General features: G+C 34.9%; 3 protein-coding genes across 5 annotated transcripts; 1 reads left to right on the forward strand and 2 right to left on the reverse strand.

Annotated features, from left to right (window-relative positions):
• Positions 1–395: 395 nt before the first annotated feature.
• Positions 396–9,328, reverse strand: LOC123896327 (protein MICRORCHIDIA 1-like). The gene is made up of 14 exons (XM_045946731.1): positions 9,031–9,328; positions 8,651–8,824; positions 8,121–8,550; positions 7,963–8,063; positions 4,903–4,977; positions 4,767–4,801; positions 4,210–4,288; positions 3,986–4,075; positions 3,822–3,903; positions 3,129–3,207; positions 1,469–1,597; positions 1,030–1,128; positions 844–945; positions 396–761 (listed from the first exon to the last, which is right to left on the reverse strand). The coding sequence occupies exons 1-14, from the start codon at positions 9,326–9,328 to the stop codon at positions 570–572; spliced, it is 1,965 nt and encodes a 654-aa protein (XP_045802687.1). The 3' UTR covers positions 396–569.
• A 2,585-nt stretch (positions 9,329–11,913) lies between these two features.
• LOC123894753 lies at positions 11,914–12,964 on the forward strand. Of its 2 annotated transcripts, none has more exons than XM_045944820.1 (2): positions 11,914–12,475; positions 12,569–12,964. In XM_045944820.1, the coding sequence occupies exons 1-2, from the start codon at positions 12,062–12,064 to the stop codon at positions 12,794–12,796; spliced, it is 642 nt and encodes a 213-aa protein (XP_045800776.1). In that variant the 5' UTR covers positions 11,914–12,061; the 3' UTR covers positions 12,797–12,964. The 2 variants fall into 2 exon arrangements, with proteins under 2 accessions (XP_045800776.1, XP_045800777.1); XM_045944821.1 differs by having other exon boundaries at positions 11,914–12,463; positions 12,557–12,964.
• A 1,788-nt stretch (positions 12,965–14,752) lies between these two features.
• LOC123894752 lies at positions 14,753–16,250 on the reverse strand. 2 transcript variants are annotated; one of them, XM_045944818.1, is made up of 2 exons: positions 14,870–16,250; positions 14,753–14,827 (listed from the first exon to the last, which is right to left on the reverse strand). In XM_045944818.1, exon 1 carries the CDS (start codon positions 16,177–16,179, stop codon positions 14,965–14,967), a length of 1,215 nt encoding a protein of 404 aa, XP_045800774.1. In that variant the 5' UTR covers positions 16,180–16,250; the 3' UTR covers positions 14,753–14,827; positions 14,870–14,964. The 2 variants fall into 2 exon arrangements, with proteins under 2 accessions (XP_045800774.1, XP_045800775.1); XM_045944819.1 differs by having other exon boundaries at positions 14,753–14,821; positions 14,864–16,250.
• Positions 16,251–17,384: the final 1,134 nt, after the last annotated feature.

Below are 17,384 nucleotides of genomic sequence, written 5' to 3' on the forward strand. Positions count from 1 at the left end.
CATTGAAAAAATTATCAAAGCATATTTCAATGCACCTGATGGAGTTGAACCATTTGCATTGGACATGAGCAGTATGGTAAACGGTCAAGTATGGATCAATGGACAAAGCATTGGAAGATATTGGATGGTTTATGCAAAGGGTAACCATAATGCTTGTAACTATGCCGGAACATATCGTCAGGCGAAATGTCAAATTGGTTGCGGACAACCTACCCAACGATGGTATAACCTACTTTTCTTTTCTCTAAAAGAATGATGCACATTTAACATGATTGTGCAATTATGAGCTTTCGAGTGCTAATGGTGCAAATTAAGTTTTCTAAGTATTCCACTGGTTGAGTCAAAACAGCTTTATGTAACACCAACTCAAACCCATATGAAAAGTTGATGTATTTGGTTCAAATTTGAATCCTAATTGAAACATCTCTCATATAAACTAGTACATTAACATATGTTACAAACTGGTTTAAAAACTAAGCTTGTTTTATTGAAAGTTGTGTTTTTAATCACAAATTTTATCAGCATTGTAAGTTGAACACAAGTTATGCTGAGATGTAAGTGCACCATGATTACTTACAGTGAAGGAAAACCACAACACCATAAGCAGTGAAGATAATAAACACTTCATACAAGATTACATGATTCTTGCAATAGTGACATAGTTTAAGATCATCGGCAATGCTATGTGGCTTCACAGCTTCCCCTCTCAATATAATTTGGAAAGTTGTTGGTAACCGCAAGTACAATATGGACAAGTACACCTGTGAAACATGAGAATTAGACTCAATAAAATTCAACCTTCAAAAAAGACACATAGGCACAATTTTAATAATTTAAGCATACACGTAAAGAGTAACGAAATCGTTTAGCAATATGTTCCTCCTGGATTCTCTTCCATGCAGGTTTACTGCCGAGTTTCTTGATATCCCAAGCAATACGAATATCCTGCATATGAGAATAAATCTCCCCATAAGAAAGGAAGATTTCAACACAAGGCTAAAAGGAAAACCAATAAAATAAAAATGCAACCTTGGGATCTGAATCAAAATCTAACTCTGTAATCCCCTCATCATTAAACAACAAATTGTAGACGATAACTTTAGTGCCACGAGATCCCATGTTATCAAACTGCAAGAGTGATGAATATATAGTGAGTCAAAATAAGCTATAATAGTATACCTGAGTATCATATATTTATATCCAATGTAATGATGTTCTAAAGCTAGCTTAGGAAGTATGTTTCTAGTTGAACATTCTAGAGTCAAAGAATTGTAATACAAAGAGAAGCCAAATTTAAGTGCGAACAAGAACGGGAAAAAATAGGTATCATAAAACCAAACATTAAGTTCATGATGCTAGGCAGTTATTGTCAACAATAACAAGGAAAAAGACAAGTATGCTAATCGTTAGTATGTTTGGATAGAGTCAGCCAATCATCAGGGGATGGAAGGGAAACATAAAAACTGACCTGTTTTAGAAGATCTGTTTCTGATGAATATGGTGACCAACGTAACAGCAATGATAAATTCTCCATAAAATGTTCGTTGCCATTTAACATGTCCAATGATCCAGTTGAGGTATTAAACTCATAATTCACCTGAAATTGACAAGATTGGTTAGCGATGCCAATTGAAAGTACTAAAGTGGGCCCAGCAATATCTAGGATAACATTACTAAGCTAATAGGATGCAAGTGACCAGAGAAATGCATGTGCACATACAAAAATATTGCCAATCAAACAAATAGTTGTGTTCTATAATATATAGTTTGGCAGCTACTGCTATCAGAAACGGTAAGTTGTATTTCAATGAGTGTTCAAGAAAGTAAAATAATAAAGAGAAAAAGGTCCCAGCTAAGAAAATAATCTCTAGCCCCTGACAATTCGGTTAACAGTCAGAATATCCCATACATTCTTTCCCCCCTCCTATACTCAAACATTGAGCCTTGAGAGATAGCCTTGGGCCTTCAAGCATAGCCTTGTGACACATGCATTTCATCCAACAGCTCATTAACGGTAGAAATCGGATATTTGTCAGGTATGGTGATAGGCATATCGATAGGGTCGGACACTTATTGAGTTGCTATTGAGTTGTAAATTGATGGCATGATGATGGCATTTGTGGGGTGAAAGACCCTTTCTACTCTGGAAAATAGATGGATGCTTAAGCTCTATTTCTTCAAAAAATGAGTCTCCTTGCTGCCCTACTATTGGCAGAGATTCCTCTCCGTCAACATCCATATCTTGGATGATCCCTTGTAAGGATGTTGGTTGGTTCGTATCTTAAAGCCGATATGACACCCTTTGCGCCTAACCATGCACACATTATTCTCAAAGCTCATTGTATTCTTCCTTCAATCCATAGTAGTTCTACCTGTGGTCTCCAACCGTTCAACTCTAAAACAATATAGCCACCTGCCTCCTCCCAAGTGTAAGACAAAATCATCAATTACCACAATGTGGCTCCCAATTTTTATCTCTACTACTAGACAGACACCTCTGAATTAACACCTACTGCAATTTCCCATGCTAACTTCACAAGTCATCATGCCAGCAACAGTCAGTCACAAGGACACCACTAACTCTTGAACTATAAGTTATGTCGAGCTCCACTGTCGACCAAAAGTGAGATTGGATCTTCGGGTGAGAGATTTCCCGCGGTTTACTGCTCTATAGTCTAATACATAACAAAACAACTCAAACTCCTCTTCATCCTCCTTTACCTTTACTTCTACCAACTTGTCTTTGATGTGGTGCCACACCATCCCGAATATAGAGACACAAATGTTCAATGCAACAATAACTATTGTTTTGTCAATAATACCCCTAATTTTTTATTGCAGAAAGAGAAATATGTGCCTAGATAATAAAGTCAAAGTCATCGCAGGAAAAAGACAGTTAATTGCATAAAAAACCATCAAATTTATTAATTTCATTCTAGTGTAAAACAGCAGCAAACGTCACTTAAAAAGAACAGAGGTATAATATATACCAGATCATGTGGTTCAACTAGTGAATCACTAGTCCGGCCACTGATCCGGTTACTGACCAAGTCAATGACAGTCCGGCTTGGTGAGATTGATTTGAACCAAAACCTTTAAGTGGTAATAAAATGAAAAATACCACTTACCATCGGTACTACTATTCTGTCAAGATGTGTTCGCATAAAAAATTTATATGACAGAAGTCCAATGCTTTGAGTCAAAATCCTGATCAAGGTATAAACAGTAAGAAGAGAGACAAAATAACAATTTCACTTGTCCCACATAAATTCACATATTATTGTCTATTTGTAAAGCATTTTCTGTCTCACTGTAATGTGAACAAGTGAAGTGACAGTCAAAAGATTGCAAGAGAAAGAATACAGAAGGCTGTAATAATACAAGTATATAGAATAAATTGGCATTAAGATACAGCCTCGTGACACATTAGTTAAATTCCCAAACCTACAAAATCAGCTTATAAGGTGAAGACTACGAACCACTTAGAAACACATATTTACGCCATATCTCAGCCAATTGAGACTTCTCAATACGCCCTCTCACGCTCAAGATTAGACATCTGGAGCATGAACCGAGTGGCCCAGTAGCGGGCAGCTCACGGATCTTGTATAGGCTCGGATACCATCTCAAAATTTGAGTTGGGACTTCTCAGGTATTATTTCTTGCCCGCCACTTCTAAACACATATTCGGGCAATATTTCATCCAATGTAGGACTTCTCAATAGTTTCAATGTTATAAAACACCTTATTACATCACCACATTTCTCTAAGGCTATAGACCAACATATTATAAAGTCATATATTCATTTTTTGACCCATACCCGTTATTCAGATGACGACTGAAGACTATAGCATCTGCACCAAGCCTCATACTACTGGTCTTGAAGTTGAAGCCATTTCCATCTAGTCCATCAAATTAAAAAGTTTATGAAAGAGATTTAATAGAATAACAAAATTATTGCAAAAAGGATGTCACAATCCATACACTGTCCAATAGAAAGCTTTGAATTGTTATCTGAAAATCCAAAACTCGAGCAGCGACGCATTGCTTCTGGATCCATGCCACCACCATCATCTGATTGCCAAGTCCCAGTATCAAATCAATTAGAATGATCAGGTTCAGTGCAAACAAGTTCCTTCACAAACTAGGAACTTAAACCCAAAATGGCTACCAACTACCTATATCGAAGAGTTCCAGAAGCAACATACCATGAATCAGCAATGCTGGACTTCCATCTCTTGGATTTGATGTTTTATCAATGCTGACAAAGGTAGCTCCATTTTGGATCTATCCTAAGAACAAATGTCAACCATAAAATATAAAGTACAAACAAAAAACAAAGGTATTAGAACATGAAATGATGGTTTGTAACATTGACAAAACATACATCAAGGTTTCACAATAACCTATGCAACGACAATTAAAAATTTATTGCAATACTCATGAACCAGAAAGCTACTGAGGCAGAAGAAAAACCAGAAATGCTGACATCTAAAGAAGATGAACTATTTCTGGCACAGGGAAATGCCAGTATCACAAAGCAATAGACAATCTAGTGTAGCTGGCAAAAGCTAACTCAACAGTATCACAAAGAATGCCAACTCAGTCTACTGTAAAGTTAGTAATTTATTTATTCAATAAAACAATATTAAGAATAGAGTTTCCATCACTTTCTCTCTTTATAGCATGAATTCTCTCCCATTTTCGGTTTCGGTTACAGGCTTACAGCTAATATAATAATAGTTCAACCAACAGGAATAATCACCTCATCAACAGCATTATCAAGAAGCTCTGCTACAGCTGCAAACATAAACAAAAACATAAATAATCACAAAGATGGGCAATTAAAGTAGTCATAAAGAAGGGGAAAGTCTATATAGATGATTAGAATAAGAACATACCGCCAAATGCCCGCTTGTGTGAAGTTGCATTTGAGTGAAGGAACATGGGGTGTACATGTAGATAGTTTTTCCCACCTGCAACCCAAAAAGATTAAGAAATGCATAAGAAATCTAGAATGGATAAAACTCACTGTACTGTATCTACAGGCAAAAAGCTTAGCAACTAGCATGTGATATCTGAAAACTACAATGCTCACAAAAGTCAAAAAGCTTAGCAACTAGTTGATGTTCATGTTACTTATATCTTCTATAAAATCTTTTCAAGTTTTATTTCTGTTATATAAACGATGGAACGTGAAGTAGATGGATATTGCGTATGCATCTGAACATTAAGTATAGCTAATAAAGAAGATATAAAAGTCAGCAATATGAGTTTTTCTTTTGTATCAGTAAACTTGATTTGCATGAAGAACTAGAAAACTTGCAGAAGAATGAGCAAGAAGAAAATTCTCATTAACATTGAAAAATGATGGTTACAATGTTATATACAAGATAGAAAGGTCTAACTAACCATCTATGTGGCATAACTAACAAGCCATGTGGCAAAACTAACACCTAACTAGGTAACTAACTGTTAGATGAAGAGTAGCTTGCAGAGCTAGTAAGTAACCAAAGCATGAAAGGGACGAGGGTGAGAAGCTTTCGTGAAGATATCGGCCACTTGAGAAGCTGAAGGAACTGGAAGTAAACGCATGAGACCTTCTTGTATTTTGAGACGGACAATGTGACAATCAATGTCAAGATGTTTGGTGGGCTGATGAAACACCGGGTTAGCAGCAATGTGCATAGCACTTTGTCTATCATAGTATAAAACAGCTTGGCGAGCACAAGATTGAGCAAGATCTTTGAGAAGGAATGATATCCATTGAAGCTCTCGAGTGGCTGCAGCAAGGGCGCGATATTCAGCTTCAGCTGAAGAACAGGAGACGGTTGATTGTTTCTTAGATTTCCATGAAATGAGGGAATGTCCAATGAAGAAAAAATAACCAGAAATGGAACGACGAGTTTCCAAACAACCACCCCAGTCAGCATTACTAAAGCCAAGAACTTGAACATCCGAATTCCTGGGAAAAGTAAGCCAGAACCTGGAGCTGTTTCAAATATCTAAGCACTCTGAGAGCTGCTTTGTGGCGATTCTCAGTGGGAGCTGACATAAATTGGCTGAGTTGTTGAGTAGCATGGGAAATGTCGGGCCTAGTGGTGGTGAGGTAAAGCAATCGACCCACAAGTCTGCGATATGCACTAATGTCAGCAAATAATGGTCTGTCATCAGTGGAGAGTTTAGCTGCAGGATCAAGAGGAGTTGTAGCAGGTTTGCAGTGAGTCAAACCTGAATCTTCAAGCAATTCAAGGCAGTATTTGCGTTGACAAATAGAGATACCATGAGAGGAATGAGCTACATCTAAACCAAGAAAGAATTTTAGTTGTCCCAAATTCTTGATACAGAAGGTAGAGTGTAATGCACTCTTAATGGAATCAAATTCTGCTATATCAGGGCCAGCTAGGAGAATATCATCAACATACACAAGAAGTGCTAAGAAAGTAGTTCCTGAAGATTCGATAAACAGTGTGTGATCTGCATTGCCTTGGATAAAGCCATGGGAGAGTAGAAAAGAAGTTTGTCAAACCATTGCCTACTAGCCTGTTTTAAACCATATAAGGACTTCGTGAGCCTACACAGTTGGCCAGGTTTAGGTGAAACAACCCCTTGCGGAACCTTCATATAAACAGCTTCATTGAGGTCACCATGCAGAAATCCATTGTTGACATCTAATTGATGAACATGCCACCTGTGGATAGAATCTAAAGCATCAATCTCAGCATGCATAGCAGCTATCCATTTAGGGTGTTTACTAGCAGAGATGTAGGATTTTGGCCCAGTTTTTCACTATTGAGTGAGGCAACATATGTGAGATGAGAAGGGGACAGGTTAGTGTAATTAATATGAGAGGTTATAGGATAGTGAAATGTGTTAGCTGAGTGACATACATAGTCAGTAAGATAGGAAGATGGATTTCTAGCTCTAGTAGAGCTTCTGAGAAGAAGTTGTGTATCATGGTTTGGTGGGTCTGATGGCTGTTGGGTGTCAAGTTCTGATGGTGCAGATGGAGTTAGTGTGGGTGGAATATAAGTGCAAGAAGGAATATCAGCAACAGACTCAAAAGTATCAACATCTGGGTCAGTGTAAGGAACAATACTAGAAATTGACTCTTTGTGAGAGACAGATGGAAGAGATTGAGGAGTACATTTGGTGGGTTTATAAGGAAATTCAAGTTCATAAAATTCAACATTTCTGGAAACAGAATAACTTCTGGAATGTGTATCTAAAATCACATAACCTTTCATACCTTGTTTATCTCCAAGAAACACACATTTGCTAGCTCTTGGATCAAAACTTGTGCCTCTGAATAGGTAAAGTAGATGAATAGCATAAACATCCAAAGACATGGAGAGTAGTGAGGTCAGGTTCAATACCAGGAAATGGTAACTTCTTCTGCTTAGCCATGTGACATTCATCAAAAGGATCATGGTCTAAGACAGGTATATAGCTAAATTTCTTATTCAAACACTTCATTCTTTCAGCAGATAGGTGGCCTAACCTGAGATGCCATAACCTCCCACTATTGACACTTACTGAATTACCTCTAACAATTGAACTTACTTGTTCAAGCTTCCAGTAATACAATCCATCCAGTTGCTTAGCCAAACCAATCCTCCTCATAGTGTCCTTTTCCTGCATGATACATATATCATTTTCAAAAGAGGTGACACAATCATGTTGCTTATCTAATCTTGAGACAGACATGAGATTTACATTAAAGCCAGGCAGATATAAAACTCTATCTATAGTTAACTTAACTCATCACAAATTTTGATCTTTCCAATGATGTGAGCTTGAACACTACTTCCATTAGGCAAACCAACAGAAATAGGTGGGACAATATTACTAATATGAAGTAAACCATTGCATAGAATTGCATATGTGATCAGTTGCACCTGTGTCTAAAATCCATTGACATATAGTGTTACTGATTGCAGAGTTATGATCATGAGGTTTACCTGCTACTCCTGCAGAATAACAGTGACTGCTTTCACCCTTGACTATGTTGGTAGCATGCTTAGTGCCATCCAATTGGTTCCTTTCAAGCAAAGCCAATAAGCTGTTGTACTAATCCTTGGTCAAGGACACATTTCCTTCATCTGAAGCCTTCATCTGCATGTTCCCACCATCATTGTAGCCTTCATTGTTCTCATCCTCAACATTATTAGCATAAGCATTTCCTTGATTACCTCTACCATAGCCCCAATTAGGTGGATAACCATGTTTCTTATAGCAAATGTCAACTATGTGACCATTCTTACCACAGTATGTGCAAACTTTTTCTTTGTAAGGATTGCCTCTGCCTCTACCATATTGATTATTACCAAATTGATTACCTCCATTGCCTCTTCCTCGGCCAAAACCTCTCCGTGCACCAAGATTTTCAACAGCATTAGCTAATACCTCAGTTTCTTCATGCTTACTATCAATTGAAACATTCACACCATAATTCTGTTGCCTCTCATCTTGTAAAACCATAGAAAGAACCTTGTTGATATTTGGAAGAGGTTCCATTAACAAAACGTGAGACCTAACAAATTTTGATACTGCTCATTCAATCCCATAAGAAATTGGATGATTTTGTCTTCAGTCCTGAACAACGTGCATTTCTCATAGCAGCACAAACACACATATATGGACAGGTACACTGCGGAATGGGCCTAAATTGATCAAGTTCTTCCCACATGGCACGCATCTCAGTAAAGTAATCCGAAACTCGAGAATTACCTTGTTTGAAATTGGAGATTTCTTGATACAGAGTTGCTACACGAACTCTATCACCTTGCAAGCACCTTTCTTTAAGATCTTTCCAAACATCGACTGCATTTTCATGTAAACAACACTTTCTGAAACAACAATTTATTAAGAAATTGCAAAACAAAAGCTCTAGGAATAACCCTTTTCTCCAAACTATGCAAAACAAGTACTGGATACTTAGCAAGCACAAGAGAATCCCAACCCATTTCATTGACAAAAAACTTCATCAATCATCACTGCCTCAATTTTCTCCACAGATGATAACATACACCAAGGATGTTTCACAAATGCTGAAACAACATTCTCTTCAGACCAACCCCATTTCTTAAACACATCAATCTTCCTTCCCCAAAGTGACTTGTTATTAACCTTAGCACGCAACGCCACAATGAAAACTGTCGATTTAGGGTTAAATCCCAATTCCGTTACTTCCACCACAACCCTATTCAAAAAAAGAGGATTTTCAGCAAGTATAGGATACCAATTTCGTAGCACCACCTTTGACTCGGGAACACCATTTTGAATCAAAAGTTGAATATTCTGTAATGGGTTTTTAGAAAAAATCATGCGATCACAATGTTTGAGAAAACACATCTCATTAAGCTAAAAGAAACAATATTTTTTTTTTTTTTGAGAAATGCAATAGTTGATTGATCAGAAAGTAAGAATCTTTTGACAAAATCATAAGATGTGGTTATAGTATTTTCCAAGCTTTGACACAAGATAACAGGAGTTTTGGTAATGATGTGAACAAGATCGGATTTTGAAGCACCCTTTGAGAGAAGAAAAATGAATTTTGGGAGGATGGTTTTGTTAAGATCGAAAGAGAGAACATCTGGGCGAGTTTTGATGATACAAAATAAGTGATTATTTGAGAAGTTCTCTTTTTGTTGACTATGTTAGTAACATGCTTAGTGTCAACAAAAAGAGAAGTTCATGCATATATGATTGATACGTTGTGTCCTAACAATATCTCTAGTCTTCTGGATAAACTCATTTCTTTCTGACTCGTTCTTGTCCAAAAGGTACGTAACATGCAATGTTGCAAGTACATGTTTCTAAATTTCACATGGCGCCACGTATTAGATAGCAACAAAAGATATACTATAGTATTAAGCAAAATAAAAAGACGATGACATCATAACAATAATATATTGACATCACAATTATATTTACATCCTATAATACAACAATTCTATTCAATACCTCCAAAAATATTAACTGATAATTATCAAACCAACTATGTCACTTTTCACTATAAATAGTGTGTATTATATATATGTTTTTGATGTATTTGGTTTAAAAGCCAAAACGTATTATTAGATTTTAACTTTATATATATTTTTTAACCATTTACATTATGTACATTTTTATTTATTATTAGATATTAATTTCATTGCCATCTTCAACACTCAATCCCCAAAACTATATCTTCAATCTCTATTAAAATCTCATAATACTTTTTATCGTAGGGAACTACCTGAGATTGATATATATATATATATATATATATATATATATATATATATATATGTATCACATGAGAATGTCAATTATATATGAGAATGGTGAGAATGAATATGAGCCATGTGATCAAAAACGTGTGGCAGAGATTAAAAAAAGACTCTTTTAGGTGTGTCACATGAGATTCTGCTATTTCTGTCACTCTCTCTTCCTTCCCAGAACTTCTTTTTCTCTCAAACACAACTTCCACCCTTCTCAGTTCCTCTTACTTTTTTTTCTACACATCAATCCTCATTTCTCAGTTCTCACTTATGTGACTTCGTACTCATTCTATTCTTTATTAATTCAACAAATTTATCCAATTTGCTTGATCTAGATCTAATTACAAAATAAATAGAATTTAAAAGCATAAAGAAACTCATTATAACTTGTTTTGAAACCATATCTGCATCGATTGTGGTCTTACTACAGTAACCCAATCCTACCGGTACATTTTGCAGAGGGTGGGAAATCGAAGAACATGAAAGGGTAAAGGGTTCAAAAGAAATAAAAATGGACTGGGAACTGAGCGGCCGGAATAAGGTAAGCGGCCGGAACGACAGGAGGGATAAGATGAGTGGCCGGAACTGAGCGGCCGGAATAAGGTAAGCGGTGGGTGTGGTCTATGTGTGATGTTGGGGAGAGAGAAGGGAGGCGTGTATTTGTTGGAGAGAGAAAGTTTAATAAGAATGTTTTAATCATGTGTTGTGTTATTTGAACAACAATTTAGGTGACAACTTTTGGGACAACAATAAATTTACAAATGAAAGTAGGTGTTGACACAAAAATCAAAGCAATAGAGAGAGAAAGTAAAAAGATAATGTGAGTATGAGAGAGAAAGTTGTCTCAAAAGTTGTTAAAAAATGGTTGTACAAATATCATTTCTCTTTAATCATACTCCTTCATTTAAATCCAATGGTTATTATTCATTCTCATATTCTCATATATCTTTATCATTCTTATAATATATATATATATATATATATATATATATATATATATATATATATATATATATATATATATATATGAGTCAGGATCCGTTGATACCAGGTGTCAAACTTTATTTTGACACCAAATTTTGTCCATTTATTTTATTTGATCTGATGGTCAGGTTTAATCTCATAACTTATAAAAATAAATCAAATCATAGACAATTTAAATCCCCCTTTATTTATTGTAAAAAAAAAAATTCCCTTTATTTACGGAAGGTTTCTTTTCTTTCTTTCTTTTTTTTTTTACAATTTTATGGAAGCTTTCTTTCTTTCTTTTTTTTGGTTTATTTTATGGAAGCTTTCTATTAATCCATCATAAAATTATACTGTACGTGATAAACGATCGATAAAGAATGGGAGACCATGTTCTTTCTTCCTCATCCATATTATCAAAATAAATATTGCCTGGTATCACAAAAGTAAGTGACTCAACGGAAATTGATTTATTAATTAATCTTTTTTTTTTTTCGTAAAATTTTGCATGTTGTGCCGTAATTTCCATAAATAAAGGGAAAAAAAATTTGACAATAAATAAAGGAGGATTTAATTGTCTATGATTTGATCTATTTTTATAAGTTATGAGATTAAACCTGATCATTAAATCAAATAAAATAAATGGACAAGATTTGGTGTCAAAATAAAATTTGACAACCTAATACACTCCCTTTGAGGAGGCCGAACGAACGCAATCCAAAACCTAAAAGCACACACTCACATCACAGACAGAGTATATAAATAAATAAGTAGATGGATGGGAGGAGAAAGAGAAGAGAAGGGAAGGTAAAGGTAATTTAGAATAATAATGAAGTTCAGGGGTCATTGTAATGGTCGTAGTTTTTGTGATTTTAAGAAAAATCCACGGGGGGTTTCTCGATTAATTGTCGACAAGTCTAATTTAAGAGTTTTTAGAAAAACCCCTTCATTATATGGAAAATATTGTTGTTATGATCATTGGATTGAGGTTACTACTAATCGAGTCCATGTTCCGTATATTCCGCCGCCAAGAACCGCATCTCAACCTTCCGATATCCAGGTTTCCGATGATGCGGCTTTGAAGAAGAAGATTGAGATTGATGTGGTGGCGGCTGATTCATCTTCCTCTAAAGCTGCTACTCTTTTCGATCTCAGTTCTGATCATCAGCTGGTCAAGTGTTCCACCTCTGCTACTTCTGCCGCCGACGACGGTGCTGCTGCTGCTGCTGAGGATTCTGTTAAGGCTTCTTCAAAGAAGAAGAGGAAGAAGAAGAAGAAATCAACGGAGATGGCTGCTGATTCATCTTCCTCTAAAGCTGCTGAGGATTCTGTTAAGGCTTCTTCAAAGAAGAAGAGGAAGAAGAAGAAGAAATCAACGGAGATGGCTGCTGATTCATCTTCCTCCGAGCCTGCTCATTCTGAATCTCATCATCATCATCAGCTGGTTAAGTGTTCCACCTTTACTGATGATGGAGCTGCTGTTGATTCTGTTAAGGCCACCGTTCGTCCAAAGCATGGAAGTAGTCAATTTCGGAAAAAGAAGAAACAAAAACTCAATAATTAACTTTGTTTAATTATATTATTATTATTATTATTATTATTATTATTATTATTATCATCATTATCTTAATCTCATCTTGTAAGGAGAGATTATCTCTCCATCCATAGTCTTTTTTAATTTTGTTTATGTGCTGCTTATTGACAATATTATATTATATTATATTATATTATATTATATTATATTATATTATATTATATTATATTATATTATATTATATTATGTATTGCATGCACTACAACATTTTGCTTCACATTATGTTAACCTTACAGTCAAGGAAAACTACAACACCATAAGCAATGAAGACAATAAATAAACACTTCATACATGATTCTTGCAATAGTGACATTAGTTTTAACTGCATCACTTTTCCATCAAATGTAAAGTAAAATCACAACAGATAAGCTGTGATGACAGTAGAACTTCAAATTTGATACTTAATACAACCATTTATTAGAATAGATTAAATAGAAAATAAAATAATGAATTTCATTACAATAGACTAAGAAGAACATACACAGATACACTAATGATGTATACTTGTGTGACCTTAAAATAAGCTTCAAAATCAGCTCCATTGAGGGTGATATTAGACTTGCTACGTATCTCCAAATGGAGAAGACCTGGACCCTTTGCAACCTTCGACTCAATAAATTCATCCCCCACTTGAAATAAGACCAATTCTTATATAGACTTATTACGATATCATATTTGGTCGCTAACAATAATGAAAGCTCATATTTGTACCTTTTTAGCAGTGATGGAAAATTCATATTAGTTGAACAGCATGAGTATATTGCTGTTTCAATTGCGGTTCGTGTCACTTATCTTCTGCAAAATCTGTTCAATAACTTTCTGATGTATAAATTATGGCATCTGTAGTAGATGGATATTGTGTATGCATAAGACTAACTAATAAGGAAGACGTCAGAGTTCAGTAACGCGAGCTTTTCTTTTTAATAGTTAATGTTAATGCAACTTCCTGAGACATGGACGAGGATAACTAACGTTTGCTTCTTAGACACATCATTAGATCTATCTTTGCTGCTGCTACTCAGCTCCATCTATAGGTCCAGATAACACACATTTAAGCTCACTCGAGCTGATATATATATATATATATATATATATATATATATATATATATATATATATATATATACTATCATCCCTATGTCAAGCAATCACACATTTATCCTATCCATCATAAGAATTTTTGTAAGAACCTATATATGCAAATGTATAACAAGTCCTGCTGCTAACCAAATGTGTATCAAAATAAAGAGGGACATTGCTAGATCAACCAGGTCCCACATTAAGCCACAAACCATCGGATCTCAGAATGTTTACCGCCAATGATGAATTAGAAAGATTAATTAACCTCAACAGAACTTCTTGAAGAGAAGTAGAGACAAAAAGTGATAATAAGCTTTCAAATTAAGGCAGTGAGAGATCACTGAGAGAGATGAGTTAACAAGGACATACTTTTGAGAAAAATATATGCATTCTTGATTCTGTCAAAATAAAGATTATCCTTCTCACCTTATGTTGATTTCAATTTAATTTCTATAAAAATTTGAGATTAAAATCATAAGCAAATAAGCAATGAAAATTAGTATAAACAAACCACAAACAAAATCACATCATATGACTATATATCATGTTTGGGAATGAATGAATGTTACTTCTGCAACAAAGGGTAATAAAGATTATCCTTCTCACCTTATGTTGATTTCAATTTAATTTCTAAAAAATTTTGAGATTAAGATCATAAGCAATGAAAATTAGTATAAACAAACCACAAAAAAATCACATCATATGACTATATATCATGTTTGGGAATGAATGAATGTTACTTCTGCAACAAAGAGTAAAATAATAAGGATATATATTAAGGATACTACCAAAGAACAATGTTACTTCTGCAACAAAGAGTAAAATAACAAGGTTATATATTAAGGATACTACCAAAGAACCTTATTTATAGAGACATCACCATGTAACAAAACATATAACTCATCTTGCTTGCAAATGATCGTCGTTATCCCTTGATCAATGAAGGAATCCTATAGGATGATCAAGTAACTAAAATTTAGTAAGCTAATACTAGCACTAGTCACCAAATAAAATAGACACGAGACACCACTTGCATAAGCTATCTTCAAAACAAGGTTCTAAGTTGTAGTCACATCTTCGTCGTGGTCCTGGTCGCGAACCTTTTTACGTCCCTTCCACGGTCCTGGTGGCGAACCTTTTTTGAAAACCCTATCTGGAACATCTTTTTTGTTCTCTTCATACAACTTCAACAGCTGAGAAGCTTCTTCCTTAAAACAATTCACAAAATTCTTCAAAAACACTTCCTCAGTTACTTTGAAAGGTTCAGCCAATTTAACATCCTCAATCAAACCTTTAGATTCAAGAAACTTCAAGACATAAGTCCTAGGAACAATCCTTCTCTCCAAACTCAGCATAATAATTATCGGATGTTTGACAAGCTCAGTAGACTCCCAACCAATCTCTTTCACAAAAAACTCCATCACTGCATTAATTTTCTCCACAGAAGCCAACATACACCATGGATGCTTCAAAAATGCTGCAACAATATCTTCTTTAGACCAACCCCATTTCTTATACACACCAACCTTTGTTTGCCAAGCAGATGTCAAACTCTTAGCACGCAAAGCGGTAATGAAAAACGTCGTTTTAGGATCGAATCCTATTTGCTTTAGTTCCACCACTACCTTCTCAAAAATTGGAGGATTCTGAGTAAGTGTGAAATACCAATCTTTAAACAAAATCGCAACTTTTGATTGAGGGACACCATTTTGAAGCAAAAATTGAATATTCTGAGATGAGATTCGATTATTAATCGAAGAAGGTCGTTGTCTGATAGAGGCAATGGTAGCTTTATTAGACTGTAAGAAACTTTTGATGAAATCATAAGATGGGGTGATAGAATTTTCCAAGCTTTGATATAAATATCTTGGATTTTGAGTAATGATGTGAACAAGATCGGATTTTGAAGCACCCTTTGAGAGAAGGAAATTGAATTTGGGGAGAATGGTTTTGTTGGGATCAAAAACGAGAAGAGTTGGGCAGATTTTGATGATGGATGAAAATTGGGAATTTGAAAAGCCATAAGATTGGAATAGGTTAAGGACTGAATTGGGATTTTGGGAATCGTTGAAATGAACTCGGGTGGAAAGTTTTGCAGCTAATTTTGGGGATAATCCAAGATCAATGAGGTAGTTGATTGTGAAAGTGTGATTTTGGGAAGAAGAAGAAGATGAAGATGAACAAAAGGGTTGAAGAAGAAGAAATGAAGAGGGCTTTAGGGTTTTGAATCTGAGATTATGACAGAGTATTGCTCTGCGATAGAAATGAAACATGATGATGGAACAAGGGTTTTAGTTTTGCGGCGCAGTGTTATAGTATATATAAGAAAACTCAGCAATGTTCCTAAACACAAAACCTAGATGATTTTTGTTTTGATTTTTTTTTTTAGAAATCGAACTCATTCTTTTTTTCCGAATGATTCGTTATAGGATAATTCATTAACTAATTGAACTCAATTTCTTAAATAAATTGTTTTTTAGTTAAATTGTTAAATTTTTGGTTTCATATAATTTAAGATTTTTGTGTCAATCTTAAAGTTTAATTAGGTTGAATAAGTTTAATATGATTTTTGTAACCAAAAATAAATATTAAATGTAACAAAAAAAAAAGAGTTTAATATGATTTTGTAGCTAACTGATCGATTAAGTTTAATTAGGTTGAATAATTTTTTTTTTGTTAAATGAGTTTGGTTAAAACTCTTGTGCTTCAAAAAAAGTAAAATAGCTACATTCTCTTGAAACCCACCGGTACAGTGATGTTGACTTGAGTATTTGGAGTATGTTCCACTTAAGGTCTCAGGTTCGATTTTCGCTGGTGCCAATTTCGGTGGGCTAAGTCCATATAGAAAAAAACTCTGGCTTTAAATGGAACTCTGCAAATGGACGGTGAGATTAGTCCACTTAAATTAGTCGGTCCTAGGGCTAGATACCTAAATTAAAAAAAAAAAAACACTTTTTGATCCTTGAAAGCATTGTAAAGACCCTTATTTAATTCACCTCGGTTGCGTGCAACCAATTTTAACTCCGTATATATACTGTGTATGTAATGTACGTGTTTGCAAGGCTTATGTTTCAATAACAAACCTCAATATTTTATCCTAATTTAATTGTTGTTCATGTTACTTTTATCTTCCATCAAATCTTTTCTAGTTTTATTTCTGATATATAAATGATGGAACATGAAGTAGATGAATATTGCGTAAGCATTTGAACATTGAGAGTGTGTTTGGTTTGAGAGAAAGAAAGAAAGAAGAGAGAAAAATACGGAAATCAATGAATGAATTTGGATTATGATGTAGTCCGAATAAAGAAGATACCAGAGTCAACAATATGAGTTTTTCTTTTGAATAGTTAGCATTGTTCCTTTAATGCAACTTCTTGAGACTTGGAAGATGATAATTTTTGCTTCTTAGATCTCTCTTTGGTTCAAGAAAAAGGAATATAATTTGCATCATGGCATGGGCCATAAGAACCATATT

Source organism: Trifolium pratense, linkage group LG7 (assembly GCF_020283565.1).
Source record: "Trifolium pratense cultivar HEN17-A07 linkage group LG7, ARS_RC_1.1, whole genome shotgun sequence".
Classification (NCBI taxonomy): Eukaryota; Viridiplantae; Streptophyta; class Magnoliopsida; order Fabales; family Fabaceae; genus Trifolium; species Trifolium pratense.